The 18,649-nt window shown below is 41.9% G+C and overlaps 1 protein-coding gene and 1 long non-coding RNA gene across 12 annotated transcripts in view; one reads left to right on the top strand and one right to left on the bottom strand.

Annotated features, from left to right (window-relative positions):
- KCNH1 (potassium voltage-gated channel subfamily H member 1) overlaps positions 1–18,649 on the top strand; it is a 347,125-nt gene that overhangs the window by 88,981 nt on the left and 239,495 nt on the right. For all 11 annotated transcript variants that reach the window (XM_039531620.1, XM_039531621.1, XM_039531617.1 and 8 more), the window contains one exon: positions 3,445–3,874. In XM_039531620.1, the coding sequence (XP_039387554.1) occupies positions 3,445–3,874 (430 nt within the window). The remainder of the gene's footprint in view (positions 1–3,444; positions 3,875–18,649) is intronic.
- On the bottom strand, positions 5,401–9,971 carry LOC120401527. Its single transcript, XR_005596507.1, has 4 exons — positions 9,707–9,971; positions 6,181–6,226; positions 5,879–5,989; positions 5,401–5,614 (listed from the first exon to the last, which is right to left on the bottom strand). It is a non-coding gene; the product is annotated as an uncharacterized LOC120401527 (long non-coding RNA).

Below are 18,649 nucleotides of genomic sequence, written 5' to 3'. Positions count from 1 at the left end.
CAAACACTTTTAGAATGAAATGTTTTGATTTTTGTTTTGAAATTACTTCATTTCTTTTTTTATTTAATATTATAAAGTTGAATTTGGATCACTTTTTTACTGATCCCAAATTTGTTTTGGGGGGAGGGGCGGCATTTTCCTTCACAGACAATATTGAAATTTTTTGGTGTTTGTTCCAAGTTGGAATGAAACCAACTTTCAGAATCTCAGTCCTTTGTGAAACAGAATTTCCATCCGCAGCACAGCTCTAAAGTTAGCATTTTGGAACTGTTTTTCAGTGATGATCTGTAACTTGTAGGCTGAATTTTGCACAAACAGTGTTAGCCTGAATCAGATTGCATATGCAATAAGTCTGTTTTAAGCTTCTATTTGTTTGTACTTGCAACTTAAATAGCTAATATCTAAATCAGGGGTGGGCAAACTTTTTGATCCGAGGGCCACGGCGGGTTCCGAAACTGTATGGAGGGCCGGGTAGGGAAGGCGGTGCCTCCCGAAACAGCCTGGCCCCTGCCCCCATCTGCCCCCTCCCATTTCCTGCTCCCTGACTGCCCCTCTCAGAACCTCCGACCCATCCAACCTCCCCTGCTCCTTGTCCCCTGACTGCCCCCTCCTGGGACCCCCTGCCCCTAAGTGCCCCCCAGGACCCCAACCCTCCCTGCTCCCTGTTCTCTGAATGCCCCAACCCCTATCCGCACCCCCACCCCCTGACAGACCCCTCGGGACTCCCACGCCTATCCAACTACCCCTGTCCCCTGACTGCCTCCTGGGACACCCCTTATCCAACCCTCTCCACTCCCTATCCCCTTACCATGCCACTTAGAGCACCAGGACTGGCAGCTGTATGTAGTACACCATATGTAGCACATTCCTACGGGGAGCAATTTAATACGCTATACTCACAGCCCTCACAGCCATGCTGCCCGGCAGGAGCTCGCAGCCCTGCCGCCCAGAGCGCTGGTGGCACTGCGAGCTGAGGCTGTGGGAGAGGGGCTGGGAGCTAGCCTCCCTGGCCAGGAGCTCAAGGGCCGGGCAGAACGGTCCCACAGGCCAGATGTGGCCAGCGAGCTGTAGTTTGCCCACCTCTGATCTAAACCTTACCAGTTGTCTGCATTTTATTGTGGGCACAGAATTGAAGGCCCAATATATTTGTGTATGAAAAGCTGTGCCTGTGAAAACTGAGGCCCAGCTGTAAATCAGGCCCTGAATAATAACATGGCATATTAATGTTACATTGATGGTCTTTGCATGTCATATTATTACATAAACAGGCATAGGTGTGTTGGGGGAAACACAGGGCTATGTCTTGACATTAGAGGACAGATACCTAAAGGAGGGAAAACCTGCATGTGAATACTCAAATGGGAATTTAAGACTTCAAAGTAGGGAACTGGGTTTGCAAATGATTGGTTAGATTTGCCCTTGCCTGATTTTCATGTATGTGTATATTGTGTTTTGCTGCTCTATTGGGGTTACAGATATTTCTGCAGGGCTACCTACCGCGTCCTCTATTTTGGAATTAGGCCTTACATACTTTGTGCTTAAACCTTTGAATTTCAAGCAACCTATCATACTCTTTCTGTCAGTGAAGTAGAGCTAAGAATGGCAAAAATGGGAAAGGTGGGCTTACCTGTCCATCTAGGGAACAAGTTGTGTGTGTGTGCAGTTTTGAAAGCTAATATGTGATTTGAATCTTGGTTAGAACTAGTAGACATGAAGGGAACACATCACTTTAGGCCCTTTTTTTAAAACTCTACAAATTATTCTGTTTTATAGAAATATCACTGTCCCCTTTGGACATGTTTGTGAGCACAATTAGCAGAAGCACTTGAAGTCGACTTCTATTGTTTAAAGCATCTAGCAGTGACTAAGTGTCCATTTTTTCAAAATGGGTAAATATAATCATGACAAATTCATGAAATAAAGAGGATACATTGCTTCAGTCCTCAAAGGACTTATGTGAATATGTAAATCATACGTTATTAGCTAAATTAAATTGTTCTGCAACATTAAACAAGCCTAAACTAGAACATTGAGTCAAATTATATGTAAGCATGACTGAACAACTTTCAGTAAAATCTGGTGACCAGAAATATGCATTTCCAGAAACATTTATTAAAACAGCTTAAAACTTGATTGGAGATCTTACTTAAATCTTTTTAGTAAGAGGCAATTCCTGTGTCTAGTAAATCAGATATATGCGCTCACCCAAAATGTGTTTGGTTTTTGTTTTCTTTTAATTTGCTTTCTGTAAACTTATGGTGTAAATCTGGATAATGATGATACTTAGCATTATGTAGTGCTTTAGATGTGAGATTTTGAAGCCCAATGGGAGCTTTATCATATTTACTGCAAAGATGTGTCATGAGGAATATTTACTGAAGTTTTCAAAAGTGCCTAGTGATTTGGGGGGGGCTTCATTTTTGGGTGCCCAAGTTCAGATATTTTAAAGGGCCCTGACTTTCAGAGGGTGGGTTCTCGGCACTTTCAGAAAATCTGGTTCCTTTAAAGTATTGTGATGAGCATCCAAATATTGAGGAATCCAAAAACCCTAAACATTTTTAGCCTTTGTAGTTAATCTTTGTGGCACATCTGAGGTAGATAGGGGAAGTATTATCCCCATCTTCCAGAAGGGGGAACTGAGGGCTTGTCTACACTGTGATGTTGTCGACAAAACTTTTGTCTTTCATGGATACTTAAAAAAGCTCCCCTGCGAAAGACACAAGTTTTGAACGCAGCTTTGTCGGCAGGAGTGCTTTCCTGCCGACAAAGCTAATGCCACTCGCAGGGCTGGAAGAATTTTGTCATCAAAAGTGCCGTCAAAATACCAACAGAGAGCATTTACACATGCTGACTTTTAGAAATAAGGAGCTCTTGTTTCCAAACACTGAGCTCATTCCACTACATATGATGTGTCTCAAATCTATCTGATATATAAGCACAATAATAAAAAGCTTAGACTGGTCTTTGTTTGCAGGTAATGACTGTTCTATTCATTTATTGGCCCATACTTTCATCCAGCCTCAAAGTAGTATCTAAATATTCACAACCAATATCATCAGAAAATTGGGCTCGCAAATGAGACTTCCCTATTCACATAAGATGCCTCTTCACATGGATAGATGAAACCTATGAACTTGTAGCAAAGCTAAGACATGGCTATATATTTGATCAACTCTCACTTGCATTATGCGTATTTCAAACAGTCTGAAATGAGACATTCAAAGAGAAACCCAAGGCATGTGAAAGTGAATCAAAACAGAAGAGAAGGTTTGCATGATCCCCTGAAAACACAGGCCACTGAGCTTCATACGCTTCACTGTAATGTCGCTTTATAGGCATGTGTCAGTGGCAAGTTTGCATGCCTAGATTATGAACACTGTTGACAGAAAACATTAAGTAATGTAATGATGAATTCTAATCACCTGCTCTGCTTTATTCTTTTAGGGAATCAGTAGCCTGTTCAGTTCACTGAAAGTCGTCCGACTTCTTCGGCTGGGTCGTGTGGCTCGGAAGTTGGATCATTACATTGAGTATGGAGCAGCAGTCTTGGTTCTGCTGGTGTGTGTGTTTGGTCTTGCAGCTCACTGGTTGGCTTGCATTTGGTACAGCATAGGAGATTATGAAGTTATCAATGAGGATACAAACACAATCCGAACGGAAAGTTGGCTCTACCAGCTGGGGGAGTCCATAGGAACGCCTTATCGGTTTAACACGACAGGTTCGGGGAAATGGGAAGGGGGGCCAAGCAAGGATTCTGTTTATATCTCCTCGTTGTACTTCACAATGACGAGCCTCACCAGTGTTGGATTTGGGAACATTGCCCCCACTACAGACGGAGAGAAGATCTTTGCAGTTGCTATGATGATGATTGGCTGTAAGTACCAGAGATTTCATTTTTTTTTTCATACACAACGGCCTATAAAGTCTTCCGGTGCATGTTAACCTTTATAACAATTTCCCACACAGTATCTTAAGGGTTTCTAACCAATTTCCCACACAGTATCTTAAGGGTTTCTAACCAATTTTTAAAACTCAGTTTTGTGACAAAATTTAAACGTCATTACATAATATATTATGATTTTTCTGGTATGGTATTTTAAAGTCAAGGATGAGAAATCTTGCATTAATGTTGCATAATATTAGAATGACTTTTTCTGTAACAAAACATAAATGAATTTCTGCTTACATTTAAACCATTAGAACATGCAATTCTGGGTCATTAAAGACCATATATAAATGAAAATGAAAAATAAATATGTTTGTTTGATTTTGTTTGATTTGAAGGATTAAGTCCTCCTAACCTTTCTTTTCTTTTGTTCTGAAAACTGTGATGCTGCTGAAGTGAAATCAATGGGACTATCTATATTCATACATGTATATTGTGTGTGTGTTGTGTGTGTTTGCATGATTTGGAAACTAAGTAAAAAAAAAAATCAAAAATCTCTCATCTCACTCTCTCTCTTCTTATTTAGTATTAAATTTACTTGTACAGCTCTTATATTCAGAGATGGAAATGCTTCCCTTAGTATATTACACAAATCAAGAGTCAAGCTGCAAGCCAGAATAGAAGATAGAAGTGTGATAAGAGAGCGCTGAGTAGACACACACACAGGTTTTTTCCTACTTCTTTCCCATAAGAATCTTGCTTTTTATTTTATTTTATTTTATTTATTTATTTATTTATTTATTTATTTATTTAGAAGCTCTATCATCTCTAGTATTTGCAGTAGGGCTCTGAAATTCAATGGAGAAAGGTCTTGAGGCCAGATAAGTGCCTTTTCTTTGTTACGTAAAATTCCATTCAGCTTTAATTGAGTTATAAACTGTTGAAAATTGCCTGTCTGTTGTCAGCAAAATGTTGCTAGCGTGTCAGACTGGTATCTTGAATACTAACATTGTAAAGAGAGACAGCAGTGCTGCTGCCAAAACAATAGCAGTGCAAACTGCACAGCAAACCCTGGCTGCAGACAGTCTCTCTGTGATGGTGAAAGAGAGCTGGGTTGAAATCCCATTACAACTTACATTGGACTCCTCAAGTGGCTGCAGTGGCCCTTCTCCCTACCCTCGGGTAGCATCACACGAGGCAGGAGCGCCTGGGCAGAGGAGAGAGACAGTAGGGCCTGGCTCCTTTCAGACCCAGTACATGGTGCAGTAGCCTACTCCACACTCCTAAAATAGCCTCCTTCTGCTGTTAGCTAATGTAATCAGCCCTGGAGTGAAAGTCTGTACTGAAACTTCAGGGTTCAAACCCTGATGATGATTGATGGGGGGAAGGAGAAGGGAATGGGTTTGTAACAACTGACACACAAGAATTGTTCACCTTTTTTCCTTTAGTAAAAACAAATCATAGGAAATTACTTAACATGCTCTTAATGTTTTTGTGTGTGTTTTTATTTTTAAGTTGCAAAATCAAGCACCCAAGTTGCCAGTGCAATCTTAATTCAGCCCCCTTGTGCATCATGATATAGTGTTTTAATTGCATGATTAAACCCTGTTTTGCTGCAGAGGACTTCTACCTCATTCAAGATGGACCTGCTTTTGGGGTGAAGCAGGGCTGTGCAGTGAACGATGCTGTTTGTCGGTCTCCTGCCTCGTTTGTTTCAGAAGTAGGAAGCTGTGAAGTAAATGAAGGAAAAAGGATGATCTCATGGCTAAGGCAGTCGAACACCACACAGGAGAATTCAGTTCTATCCCTGTCTGTCACAGAGCTCCTGTGTGATGCTGAGCAAGTCACTTAAGTCAAAATGTTGTCAAGTGAACACTAATTTGTTCATTATTTTATGGGCACCCAGATTGAGGCACCTGAGGTCTGATTTGCAGAACTGCAGATCACTCAGACCTACAACTGGGGTCAATGGGAGCTGTGGATGCTCAGTACCTCCAGAAGTGTGATCTGGAGGAATGAGCAGAGTTGGGAGTCGAGGTCATGAATTCTAATCCTGATTCTGCCACTGATGCACCAAAGTCTTGCTTGTCTCAGTTTTTCCATCTGTAAAATAAAGAGGATAGTATGTGGAGATTAATATTTGAGTCACTTTGGTTATAACAATAATGGGTGCCTTAGAAATGACAATGAGGGAATAAATAATTCCATATTCAGTGCAAGGTTTGGATAGTGAACTCCAGTCTTATTTACTGCTATGCACTGAATAATGATAAAAAGAAATATTGAACACTTACATTCCTTAATCGCTGTTCATCTTGAATACAGAATGAGGCAGGTCTCCTGTGGGAAAAAAATACTAGGTGATCATGTAATTAGACTGTATCATTGTGTGTGCGTGTGTACGCATACAAGGGGGCCCAATTAAGGATGCATGGGCAACCTTGATTCTGGCCTTTCCGAACGTTTAAGTGCTTAACTTTGCATCCTAAGTATTCTTTGGTTATTGTGGTTATTTATAGCATGCCAAATGTGTACAAGACACCGTGTACAGATCATGTGATGTGCTTTAGGTAAAAACAGTGATGGGCCAAATTCTCAGCTGGTGAAAACCAACACAACTCTATTGATGTCGGGGGAAAGCCGACTGCTGCAGAGGAGCGTGTGGATCGGACACAGACTTCTCTTAGGGGAGAGTCTGATGATAGAGAATCTCCGGGTTATAGTCAGGAGCAGAGGAATGAGAAGTATAATGTAAGGGCCAGATCAGATGATAAACAGTCACATAAAAAAGAATCTGGCACATCAGAAAAAGTCAGGCTAATAAACAGGGACAAGTTTTTAAAGTGCTTGTACACAAATGCCAGAAGTCTAAATAATAAGATGGGTGAACTAGAGTGCCTTGTGATAAAGGAGGATATAGATATAATAGGCATCACAGAAACCTGGTGGACTGAGAGCAATCAATGGGACACAATCATTCCGGGGTACAAAATATATCGGAAGGACAGAACAGGCTGTGCAGGGGGAGGAGTGGCACTATATGTTAAAGAAAGTGTAGATTCAAATGAAGTAAAAATCTTAAGCGAATCCATAAGCGAATCCACAGGTTCCATAGAGTCTCTATGGATAGAAATTTTATGCTCTAGTAAAAATATAACAGTAGGGATCTATTATCGACCACCTGACCAGGACAGTAATAGTGATGATGGAATGCTAAGGGAAATTAGAGAGGCTATCAAAATTAAGAACCCAATAATAGTGGGGGATTTCAATTATCCCCATATTGACTGGGAACATTTCACTTCAGGACGAAATGCAGAGATAAAATTTCTCGATACTTTAAATGACTGCTTCATGGAGCAGCTGGTACGGGAACCCACAAGGGGAGAGGCGACTCTAGATTTAATCCTGAGTGGAGCGCAGGAACTGGTCCAAGAGGTAACTATAGCAGGACCGCTTGGAAATAGTGACCATAATACAATAGCATTCAACATCCCTGTGGTGGGAAGAACATCTCAACTGCCCAACACTGTGGCCTTTAATTTCAAAAGGGGAACTATACAAAAATGGGGGTTAGTTAGACAAAAGTTAAAAGGTACAGTGACTAAAGTGAAATCCCTGCAAGTTGCGTGGGCCCTTTTAAAGACACCATATAGAGGCCCAACTTCAATGTATACCCCAAATTAAGAAAAACAGTAAAAGAACTAAAGAGCCACCATGGCTTAACAACCATGTAAAAGAAGCAGAGAGAGAAAAAGACTTCTTTAAAAAGTGGAAGTCAAATCCCAGTGAGGCACATAGAAAGGAGCACAAACACTGCCAACTTAAGTGCAAGAGTGTAATAAGAAAAGAGGAAAAGAAAGAGTTTGAAAAAAACCAAACCAAATAACAAAAAAAAATGTTTAAGTCAGAAGCAAGAGAAGCCTGCTAAAAACAAGGGGTGGGGCCCCGATGAAATGAAAAAAAAAAGGGAGCGCTTAAAGATGATAAAGTCTGCGAGAAAGAAATGGATTCTTTGCTTCAGTCTTTTTCGGCTGAGGATGTTAGGAGATTCCCAAACCTGAGCTGGCTTTTGTAGGTGACAAATCTGAGGAACTGTCACAGATTGAAGTGTCACTAGAGGAGATTTTGGAATTAATTGATAAATTCAACATTAACAAGTCAGATGCACCCACCACCCCAAGAGTTCTGAAAAGAACTCAAATGTGAAGTTATGAAAAATTAACCAAGGTTTGTAACCTGTCCTTAAAATCGCCGAACTACCAATGACTGGAAATAGCTAATGTAACGCAATAAAAAAAAAAAGGGCTCTAGGATCCTGGCAATACAGACCGGTAAGTCTAATAGTTTGAACAATAGTAAAAGAAAAAAATTGTCACACATAGAAAAACATAAACTCTGAGCAATAGTCAACATGGTTTCTGTAAAGGGAAATCGTGTCTTACTAATCTATTAGAGTTCTTTGAAGGAAAACATCAACATGTGGACAAGGAGGGGGTGGACATAGTGTACTTAGATTAGATTTCAGCCCTTTGACAAGGTCCCACCAAAGGCTCTCTTAAATTAAAGCTGTCATGGATAAAAGGAAAGGTCCTTTCATGGATTGAGAACTGGTTAAAGGACAGGACACAAAGGGGAATTAATGGTAAATAATCAGAAGAATGAGAAGGTAACTAGTGTGTGTCCCAAAGGGTCAGTCCTAGGACCAATCCTATTCAATTTATTCATAAATGATCTGGAGAAAGGGTAAACAGTGAGGTGGCAAAGTTTGCAGATGACACTAAACTACTCAAGATAGTTAAGACCAAAGCAGATTGTGAAGAACTTCAAAAGATCTCACAAAACTAAGTGATTGGGCAACAAAATGGCAAATGAAATTTAATGTGGATAAATGTAAAGTAATGCACATTGGAAAAATATAAATAACTAACTATACATACAACAACATGGGCTAATTAATTACAACAGAAAAAGAAAAAAAATCTTGAGTTATCGGATAGATGATGAAGATAGAGATCGCACAGTGTGCAGAGGCAAAAAAAAAAAACAGGATGTTAGGAATCAAAAAAAAAAGGGAGAGAGAATAGAGAGATATATATATTATTGCTTATTATAATCCATCACGCCCCATCATCGATACTGTGTGTACAGATGTGGTCTCTCACCTCAAAAAGATATTCTAGCACTAGAAAAGGAAAGAAAAGAGCAAAATAAAAAATTAGGGAGGGAGGAGAGGGAGGATATGAGAAAAAGAAAAGAGGAGGAGACTCTTCAGTTTGGAAAGAGGAGAGACTAGGGGGGATGATAGAGAGATATATAAAATCAGTGATGATGTTGAGAAAGTGGATAAAAAGTTATTTACTTATTATCATAATACAAGAACTAGGGGTCACCAAATGAAATTAATAGGCAGCAGGTTTAAAACAAATAAAGTCAACTTGGAAAAGAACCCTGAGGAGGTTGTGAAGGCTAGGACTTATAACAATGTTTAAAAGGGGACTGATAAAAATTCATGGGCTAAGTCCATAAATGGCTATTAGCCAGGATGGGTAGATGGGTGTCCCTAGCCTCTGTTCGTCAGAGGATGGAGATGGATGGCAGGAGAGAGATCATTGCCTGTGTTGTTAGGTTCACTCCCTCAGGGGCACCTGGCATTGGCCACTGTCGGTAGACAGATACTGGGCTAGATGGACCTTTGGTCTGACCCGGTACGGCCTTTCTTATGTTCTTATGTTCTTAACTACACCAACGAAGGAGCTGGCCCCATATGTTTAGAGATGCCCAACTAAATCCTACTTTAAATTAAAAAGTCTGACTTACCCTGGTTACCCTTGTGAGCCTTTGCTCCTGGTTGGTAAACATCGACTCCGATGGGACTGCTTGATTGAGTAAATGGGGCAACTCGTGGGAGTTAATGATAACTGAAGGGTTCACAATTGAGTTTTTTAAGTGTTATCTGTATTGCATTTACTGTACTACATTTCTACTGACTTTCTAGTTACACAATGCTCAATAACATGAGATGTGAACAAAAAATTGGAGCAAAGCTTGAACCAATCACACAGACTCGTTCTCCAGCAGTAGATTGACACAGATTGGAAAGAATATGTCTAGGTCACCTGAAATCAGTATGACAGACCAAGCAAATGGAAACCTGGTGCTCTCTCTTAATAAGAGACTATATGATAAATAAATTCAATTTTTTTTAAATCTTTGGAAAAATGGCCAAAACAAACACTTCAATAGGCTTCGTGTGTAAATTGATTTGAATCAAAGTGCGTGACTTGTGGAGATAAAAGAGAATTAGGTGATAATGTAAAACACTTCAAGAAATAAATTATGAAAAGAATTATCTTGACTTTTGAGACATTTTGATTACAGTAGAGACCAAGAAGACAGAAGAGTGAAAAGCTAGTGGATATTCTGTGGACAATGGAATGAAGAAATATTTTCTGGACAAATGGCCTTTGGGAGAGATCCTGCAGGCTGCAGTGCATCACCTGAGAGGTGGTGAGCACCCTCAGCTCCCATGACTTTAAAAGGAGTTAAGGGTGTGCTCAGCGTGTTACTGGATCATGTGTTAATGCAAAGGACAATACCTTAAATTCAGAATAAGCAAATATGCCTAATACTGTCTTATTTTTCCTTCCCATGACTATGGGGAAAAATGTGTATACTCTGACTTCTCAGGATAATGTTCCAATGGCTAAATGTTCTCTAAATGCTTCTGGAATCATCCTTAAAACTCTAATAATCCAAGGCCTGCTAGTTTCTTCTGGTGAAGGAAACAAAGGGCCCGACTCCTTGCTTATCCCAAAACTCCAGTTGAAGTCAGTGTGAGTTGAAGAGGTGCAAGGAATGCAGATCAGGCCCAGAATTTGCTCCTCCTGTGATGTTCTTCCCACCCCTCTTCCAAATGACAAATCTTTCAGAGCTGCATGAAATAGTTTTATTGTTCTTGGCATGGAGGGACACCTTATGGCTAGCCTCTGATGGATTTTATGACCTTGAGTGGCAATTCTTATCATACAAATGTTATTGCTTTGGGATAGATATGCTGTATTTTTTTTCCTCTTTCAGTTTTACAATTTGCATATGCTAGTGTTTTCTTTGGGTACTGCTGACGGGTTCTAGCCAGGGCATTGTGTTGTGATCTCAGGTGACACTGGCATAAAATGTTGCACAGTAATTATACAAATTGGGTGTGGTGTTCCTTTGCTATGTAATGTCTGCTAAGGAGACCAGTAACAATCCACTGCATCTCATATCTTGACCCCAATTAAGAGGATGTTTGAAATTAGAATCAGGAGATAGTCTTCTACTCTGCTTTTTGTTTTCAATTCCCTATTACGTGCTGTGTGCATCTTGGTTTATATGTATTAAATAGATAACTCAGCACTTCTGCATAGGTATTGCAAGGCCACGCTGATTGGGGTTTATTATTGTGTAGACATGGCCTCCTGTGGTATTTTTCATATGTAAACTGTTCCATGTTGTGATGCGTTAGTGGGTTCATAAGGCAAAGGCAAAGTCCATCTAGTCTAAAGTGTCTCACATCTTCTCTAAATGCTTTAGAAAACATCCTTAGAAGCCTAATAAACGAAGGCAAGCTAGTTACTGATGGTGAAGAAAACAAAAGGCCAATACTGTGTTCCTTGCTTTCACCCAAACTCCTCACATCATGACTTAATAGAGGTTTGTCTTGCAGATGTCACCCCTCTGACTGCCAATGGAATAATGTCCCTGTGGCAACTACAATCTTTATTCACATTATTAGTAGGAAAGCTTCTATTTAGCTGTGTCTTTATACAGTGAACAGGTGGGAACAGAGAGGAGGAGCCAGTCCCATATGATCAGGCAGGTCTCCACTGACCACCACTAAGTACTATGAAGATGGTTGGTGACAGAATTCGGCAGCATATTGGGCAGCTGATCAGTGCCCTTGCTGTAGTGTTTGTAGCACAGCTTCAGCAGTTTGGGTGCAGTGGGGTAACCAAGATAACTGACATAGCCTGAATCAATTGCCCCAACCAGCCCAGGAGAGGGTTGGACTGCTCCAAGAGGGTAGAGGGCCTGGCCAAGGCCTCCACACAGTCAGCAGACTGATGATGAGCCCTACTTGGGCCTGGTATGTGGGGAACAATTGTGGGGGGAGGGGGCACAATCAGAAGAGGAGCCAGCATTGGTTTAGGAAATCTAGGAATTGAGCACAGTCACCACTAAACTTGTCTGGGAGTGGGACCTTCGGCTCCCAGGAGGCAAGAGCCAGGGTTACCAGTGGAGCTGCTTGGGCTGCAGGGTGGACACCTATATCTGCAAGTTCTGTATGGCCCCAAGCAGCTCCGCCAGGGAAAAACTTGGCCTGAGTGGAGTCTATGGCAATGAGGTGGGCTCCTGTGCTATGCATTGGGCTACTCAAACTGAAGCCAACTGGGCTGTTGGCAATCAAGCCTAGTGGTGAAAGTGAGAATTCAACCTATGAGTTAGAGCTGGGTCTAGGATGGGCAGCGTCCAGGAAACAAGCTAAGGGTCAGTACTGGAGGGACAGAAGCCAAATGCCAGAGCGCAAACTGGAGTTGTAAGCTAGAGGCCGCTCCAGAGATCAAAGTCAGAATCAAGCTGGAGGGGAGCTGGGTCTAGAATAAGGGCAAGCACAGATGCAGGCATGCTGTGCACTGAGCAGCCGCTGATCTGAGGTGGGGGCCAGGATCCTAAACCAGCAGCCTCTGATGGGCAGGGGTCACTGCCAGTTTCAAGACAGTACGTTGGTTGCCTAGCCGTGAAGTTAGGGAGCAGGTCAGTAGCTCATCTGGGTCCCTGATACCCTCCAACCATTCTGAAACACAGCCAGGAACGCTATTGCATTGCAACAGTTGTCACTTCACTGTACTCCGAACCCCTCAGCCCCAGCTCCACCCCAGAGCCCACACCCCCAGCTGGAGCCCTCACCCCCTCATGCACCCCAATCCTCTGAGTCAGTCCGGTGAAAATGAGGGAGGGAGGATGGGGAGAGTGAGCGCCAGAGGGGGGCAAGGCAAGAGTATTCAGTTTTGTGTGAGTAGAAAGTTGACGACCCTAGGACCAGATGGCATTCACCCAAGAGTTCTGAAGGAACTCAAATGTGAAATTGCAGAACTACTAACTACAGTTTGTAACCTATCATTTAAATCAGTGTCTGTACTAAATGACTGGAGGATAGCTAACGTGATGCTAATTTTTAAAAAGGGCTCCAGAGCTGATCCTGGCAAATACAGGCCCGTAAGCCTGACTTCACTACTGGGCAAACTGGTGGAAACTTCAGTAAAGAACAAAATTGTCAGACCCATAGATGAACATAATTTGTTGGGGATTTAAGTGGTACCCAGTAGTAACAGACAGAACAAGGTGAATTACCAAGCAAAATAAAATAAAACACACAAGTCTAAACCTAATACAGTAAGGAAATTGAATACAGATAAAACCTCACCCTCAGCTGTTTCAATAAGCTTCAATCACAGACTGGACGCCTTCCTAGTCTGGGCACAATCCTTTCCCCTGGTACAGCCCTTGTTCCAGCTCAGGTGGTAGCTAGGGGATTTCTCACGATTGCAGGCCCCTTTGTTCTGTTCTACCCACTTATATATCTTTTACATAAGGTGGGAATCCTTTGTCCCTCTCTGGGTTCCCACATCCTACTTCTAAATGGAAAAGCACCAGGTTAAAGATAGATTCCAGTTCAGGTGACATGATAACATGGCACTGTGAGACTTCATTATCCACTTGCCAGCACACATGTATACAGGAAGACTTACAAGTAAAATAAAGCCATCTACAGTCAATTATCCTGTTTTATGGGCGTCATCAAGATTCCAAACCACCATTAATGGCCCACACTTTGCATAATTACAATAGGCCCTCAAAGTTATAGTTCATATTTCTAGTTTCAGATACAAGAATGATACATTCATACAAATAGGATGAACACACTCAGTAGATTATAAGCTTTGTAATGATACCTTTACAAGAGACCTTTTGCATGAAGCATATTCCAGTTACATTATATTCACACTTATTAGCATATTTTCATAAAATCATATAGGGTGCAATGTCACAGCGGTCAACAAGCATGTGGACAAGGAGATCCATTGGAGATAGTGTACTTAGATTTTCAGAAAGCCTTTGACAAGGTCCCTCACCAAAGGCTCTTAAGCAAAATAAGCAGTCGTGATAAGAGGGAAGGTTCTCTCATGGATTGGTAACTGGTTAAAAGAACAAACGGTCAGTTTTCAGAATGGAGAGAGGTAAATAGTGGTGTCGGGACCAATCCTATTCAACATATTAATAAATGATCTGGAAAAAGAGGTAAACAGTGAGGTGGCAAAATTTGCAGATGATAAAAAAATACTCAAGATAGTTAAGTCCTAAGCAGACTGAGAAGAAATACAAAAGGATCTCACAAAACTGGTGACTGGGCAACAAGATGGCAGATGAAATTCAATATTGATAAATGCAAAGTAATGCACATTGGAAAACATAATCCCAACTCTACATATAAAATGATGGGGTCAAAATTAGCTCTTACAACTCAAGAAAGAGATCTTGGAGTCATTGTGGATAGTTCTCTGAAAGCATCCACTCAATGTGCTTCAGCAGTCAAAAAAGCAAACAAAATGTTGGGCAATCATTAGGAAAGCGATAGATAATAAGACAGAAATATAATATTGCCTCTCTATAAATTCATGGTATGCCCACACCCTGAATACTGGAGCTGGTCTCCCCATCTCAAAAAGATATACTGGAATTGGAAAAGGTTCAGAAAAGGGCAACCAAAATGATTAGGAGCATGGAACAGCTTCCATATGAGGCGAGATTAAGAAGACTGGGGGGAGTTTTAGCTTGGAAAAGAGATGACTAAGGGGGGATATGATAGATGTCTATAAAATGATAACTGGTGTGGAGAAAGTAAATAAGGAAGTGTTATTTACTCCTCATAACACAAGAACTAGGGGGTCACAAAACGAAATTAATAGGCAGCAGGTTTAAAATAAACTAAAGGAAGTATTTTTTTCACACGACACACAGTCAACCTGTGGAACTCCTTACCAGAGCATGTTGTGAAGGCCAAGACTATAACAAGGTTAAAAAAAGAACTAGATAAGTTCATGGAGGATAGGTCCATCAAAGGCTATTACCCAGGATGGGCAGGAATGGTGTCCTTAGCCTCTGTTTGCCAGAAGCTGGGAATAGGCGACGGGATGGATCACTTGATGATTACCTGTTCTGTTCATTCCCTCTGGGGCACCTGGCATTGGCTACTGTCAGAAGACAGGATATTGGGCTAGATGGACCTTTGGTCTGATCCAGTGTGGCCGTTCATATGTTGAATGGTGTCCAGTAAGTGTAAGGGAATTGCAAAAGGCTGTGAAATGGTTCCTAACTTGCACACATGTGTTATTCTTTCTGAGGAGTTGGCTAAGTGTGTGAGTGTACACCAGGATATGGAACCTCCTGAATCTCACACCACAGGCTCTGACTGGCCCTTGTCACTGTGTGCATACTGAAGCATTGCTCAAAAAGAGTAGAAGGAAGGTGGCATAGGCAACCTTTTTACACCCCCCTCTTCTTTTTGTCCTTTAATAGGACAACAGATTCCTTTCGGTGAGAGTGAGTGTAATGTAAAAGGAGATTCTAGCTTTCATTATAAGCAAAGTAAAGGTATGTGTGTGTTAATGGCACGTATTGGGGCTTTGCTGAAAGAGGGCAGAGTTAAGGTTGCATGAACAACTGTAACTGTGTTTTCTGATCTTCAGAAATTTGCGTTTTGCTCAACTCCGTGTTCTGCAAGAAGACAACATACCACCCAGCAACCTTAAGGCAGAGTGTAGTTTTTTGCCACTGAATTGCTACAAAAAAGACTGGTAAATGCTGCCAATAATGCTCTTTGACAGAAAAAAAAATTACAGCATTAAATTCAGCGTAACAGCTAGCTGGGCCTACTGGTTATTCTGTCTTAATAGTGGGACAGCAGAGATAATTTACTATTGTTGAGTAAGTTTGCTAAACTCCCAAACCGTCCCCCCATTCTCCCCCCCAAGGTACTTCCAGACAGCATAGAGTATAATTGTTAATTTCTTGTTTCAAAATAATTTTACCACTAATAATGTTTGTTACACATCTGTATACTCTCTAAAGAACTTTCTGCTGGTGAGCTCCCAATGGCATGTATAAAACCTTAAAAAGCAATCTATCTAGCATATTGCCTGCTTTATTGCCTCGCTTCAACAAAAAAAAACCCAACCAAACAAAAAAGTGACTTGGAAAAAAAAAAAGTGACTTGCATCTGAAGAAGTGGGTATTCACCCACGAAAGCTCATGCTGCAGAACGTCTGTTAGTCTATAAGGTGCCACAGGATTCTTTGTTGCTTTTACAGATCCAGACTAACACGGCTACCCCTCTGATACTTGGAAAAAAGAGGTAAAGCAGATTGCTGATTACAATTTGAATAGAAAGGGATGTAGCTGACTGACACCTCTCTTATTTTATTGACTTTTTATTGAAAATGTAAATCTAAACTTCAGCCAGAAATAATTGTGCTTATACAGATGAAGATATCTGAGGATGCTCAAGTACTTTAGATGTTGTTCAGACCCCATAAAATTGTTATATATAGTTGTAGATTAAGGTCAGAAGGGATCATTATGATCACGTAGTCTGACCTGCTGCAAAACACAGAACATAGAACCCCACCCAGCAATTTCTGCACCACATCCATAAAGATCTGTTATAGCTCAAACAGAAGTTAAGAAAGCCACCAACCTTCAGTTAAAGACTTCAAGTGATGGAGAATCCACCATGCCCCTAGGTAAGTTGTTCCAATGATTAGTTACCCTCACTGTTAAAGACGTGTTCCTTATTTCTAGTCTGAATCTATCCAGCTTCTGCTTCCAACCCCTGGATCTCGTTAGGTCTTTTCCTGCTAGATTAAAGAGATATCTACTGTTAGAAATCCCTCCCCCATGTAAATACCTTTAGACTGTGATCAAGTTACCTCTTACCCTCCTCTTAGATATCAGATATTGTTCCCAAATCCATTTTACACCTAAGTAAACTGAGGCATAAAAGGGTAAAATGGTATGCCTGCCTTATCATCACAAGTACTGGGAATAGAAGCATGAGGCATTAACCTATATACCAAATGTGATTATTATATTTATGTTCCCAGTCTCTACCATTCATGAGTCCTATAATTGACAAGAAACCCTGAACATTAGATGGTTCATCAAGGGTTTCTCAGGGATGGTTCCCCAATCACAGCCTTCCTGCAGAAGGGAGCCAATGTCCCATCTGGATGAACTGATTGACCTGAGTATCAGAACTGACGAGTGGCACCATGAACGTGGCCAAGCCCTGCCAGTGCCCCTGCTTCCAACCTCTCAACTGTGCACCCTGCTCCAGGACCTGGAACCCATGGAGGACCACACATGCCTGGGTGAGGCTGAGAAGAACCATTGCTGAACTTTCAGGCCTGTGTCTGGGTTGGGGGGGCAGTGGATGCTTTGCCTTGAGATGCCCTGCAACAGTCTGACAAGCTTCGGGGTCAGGAAATGCCAAAGTCAGGTTGGGCTGATTCCTTTTAACCTCCACGTGCCTTTGTCGGGATGGCAGCAACTGCGAATTCATCCCTGATGTGTCTCTGATTGCCGTTACAGCACCTACTCTAGACAAGGCTAGTGGTCTACCGGGAGGATCTGGCTAACTTGGGAGCTTCCGGCAACTTTATGGACCAGGATGTGATTAAGGCCCAAGGGATTACGGACATGCATAAAAATTCCCTGGATCTGGTTGAAACTATTGATGGGTTCTTCCTAGCCTCAGGGCTGGTCACCCACCAGACCACCCCCCTAAGAGGTCATTACACTCCAGGAGTACCAGGAAACTCTGCAGTTTGGATTAACTCAGGCACCCCCACTCTCCAGTCATCCTGGGAATGCCCTGGCTCACTTCCTCTGACCCCTGTATCCGTTGGCAAAAAGGGACAATATTCTTTTGCTCCCAGTACTGCCAATGATTCTCCCTTCCAGAGGCCACAGAGAGAATTGATATCCTCTGCAGCTCATGTCATCATGTGGGGAATCTGTGCTTCAAGGAAATGGGCTCATGGGAGTTGGCTGTACCCCTAAGCATCCCATCTGCTGCTGCTGCTGACAAATACTTGGCAAGTACTGCAGCCTTGCAGATGTACAAGGGAAATGTGGACACCCTGCGAGAAGATGAGTGAAAAAACACCTTCTGCACCCCGTATGGACACTTTGTTTTTTAAATGACCAAGCACAGCACAACCAGCATGAAAGGCTCTGCCAATGCCTCTTATATGGCAAGCCAGACAAATACCAGCTGGACCAGGACACAGAATTTCTCGACTATATCCTCTCATCTGAAGGGCTGGATGTCTGTCACTTTTTGTGGTCCACAGCAATGTCTGGGTGACACCTAGGGGAAGCACTGCATTTTGGGCTTTGCCAATTACTATCGATGGTTCATCAAGGGTTTCTCAGGGATGGTTCCCCAATCACAGCCTTCCTGCAGAAGGGAGCCCATTTTTCTTGGTTCCCAGAGGCATGTGTGTGCCTTGCATGCCTAAAGCAGAAACTCACCACAGCCCCCATTTTGGTTCACCCTGACCCTGGCCAGCCATTTATGGTAGAAGCAAATGACTCAAACTTTGTACTGGGAGCAGTCCTCTCTCAAATGAGAGCCTCCAATGATCAGCTTCATCCTTTTTG

Source organism: Mauremys reevesii, linkage group 3 (assembly GCF_016161935.1).
Source record: "Mauremys reevesii isolate NIE-2019 linkage group 3, ASM1616193v1, whole genome shotgun sequence".
Classification (NCBI taxonomy): domain Eukaryota; kingdom Metazoa; phylum Chordata; order Testudines; family Geoemydidae; genus Mauremys; species Mauremys reevesii.
Note: the sequence above shows the minus strand (reverse complement) of the source record. Positions and strands in the feature narration are given on the sequence as shown.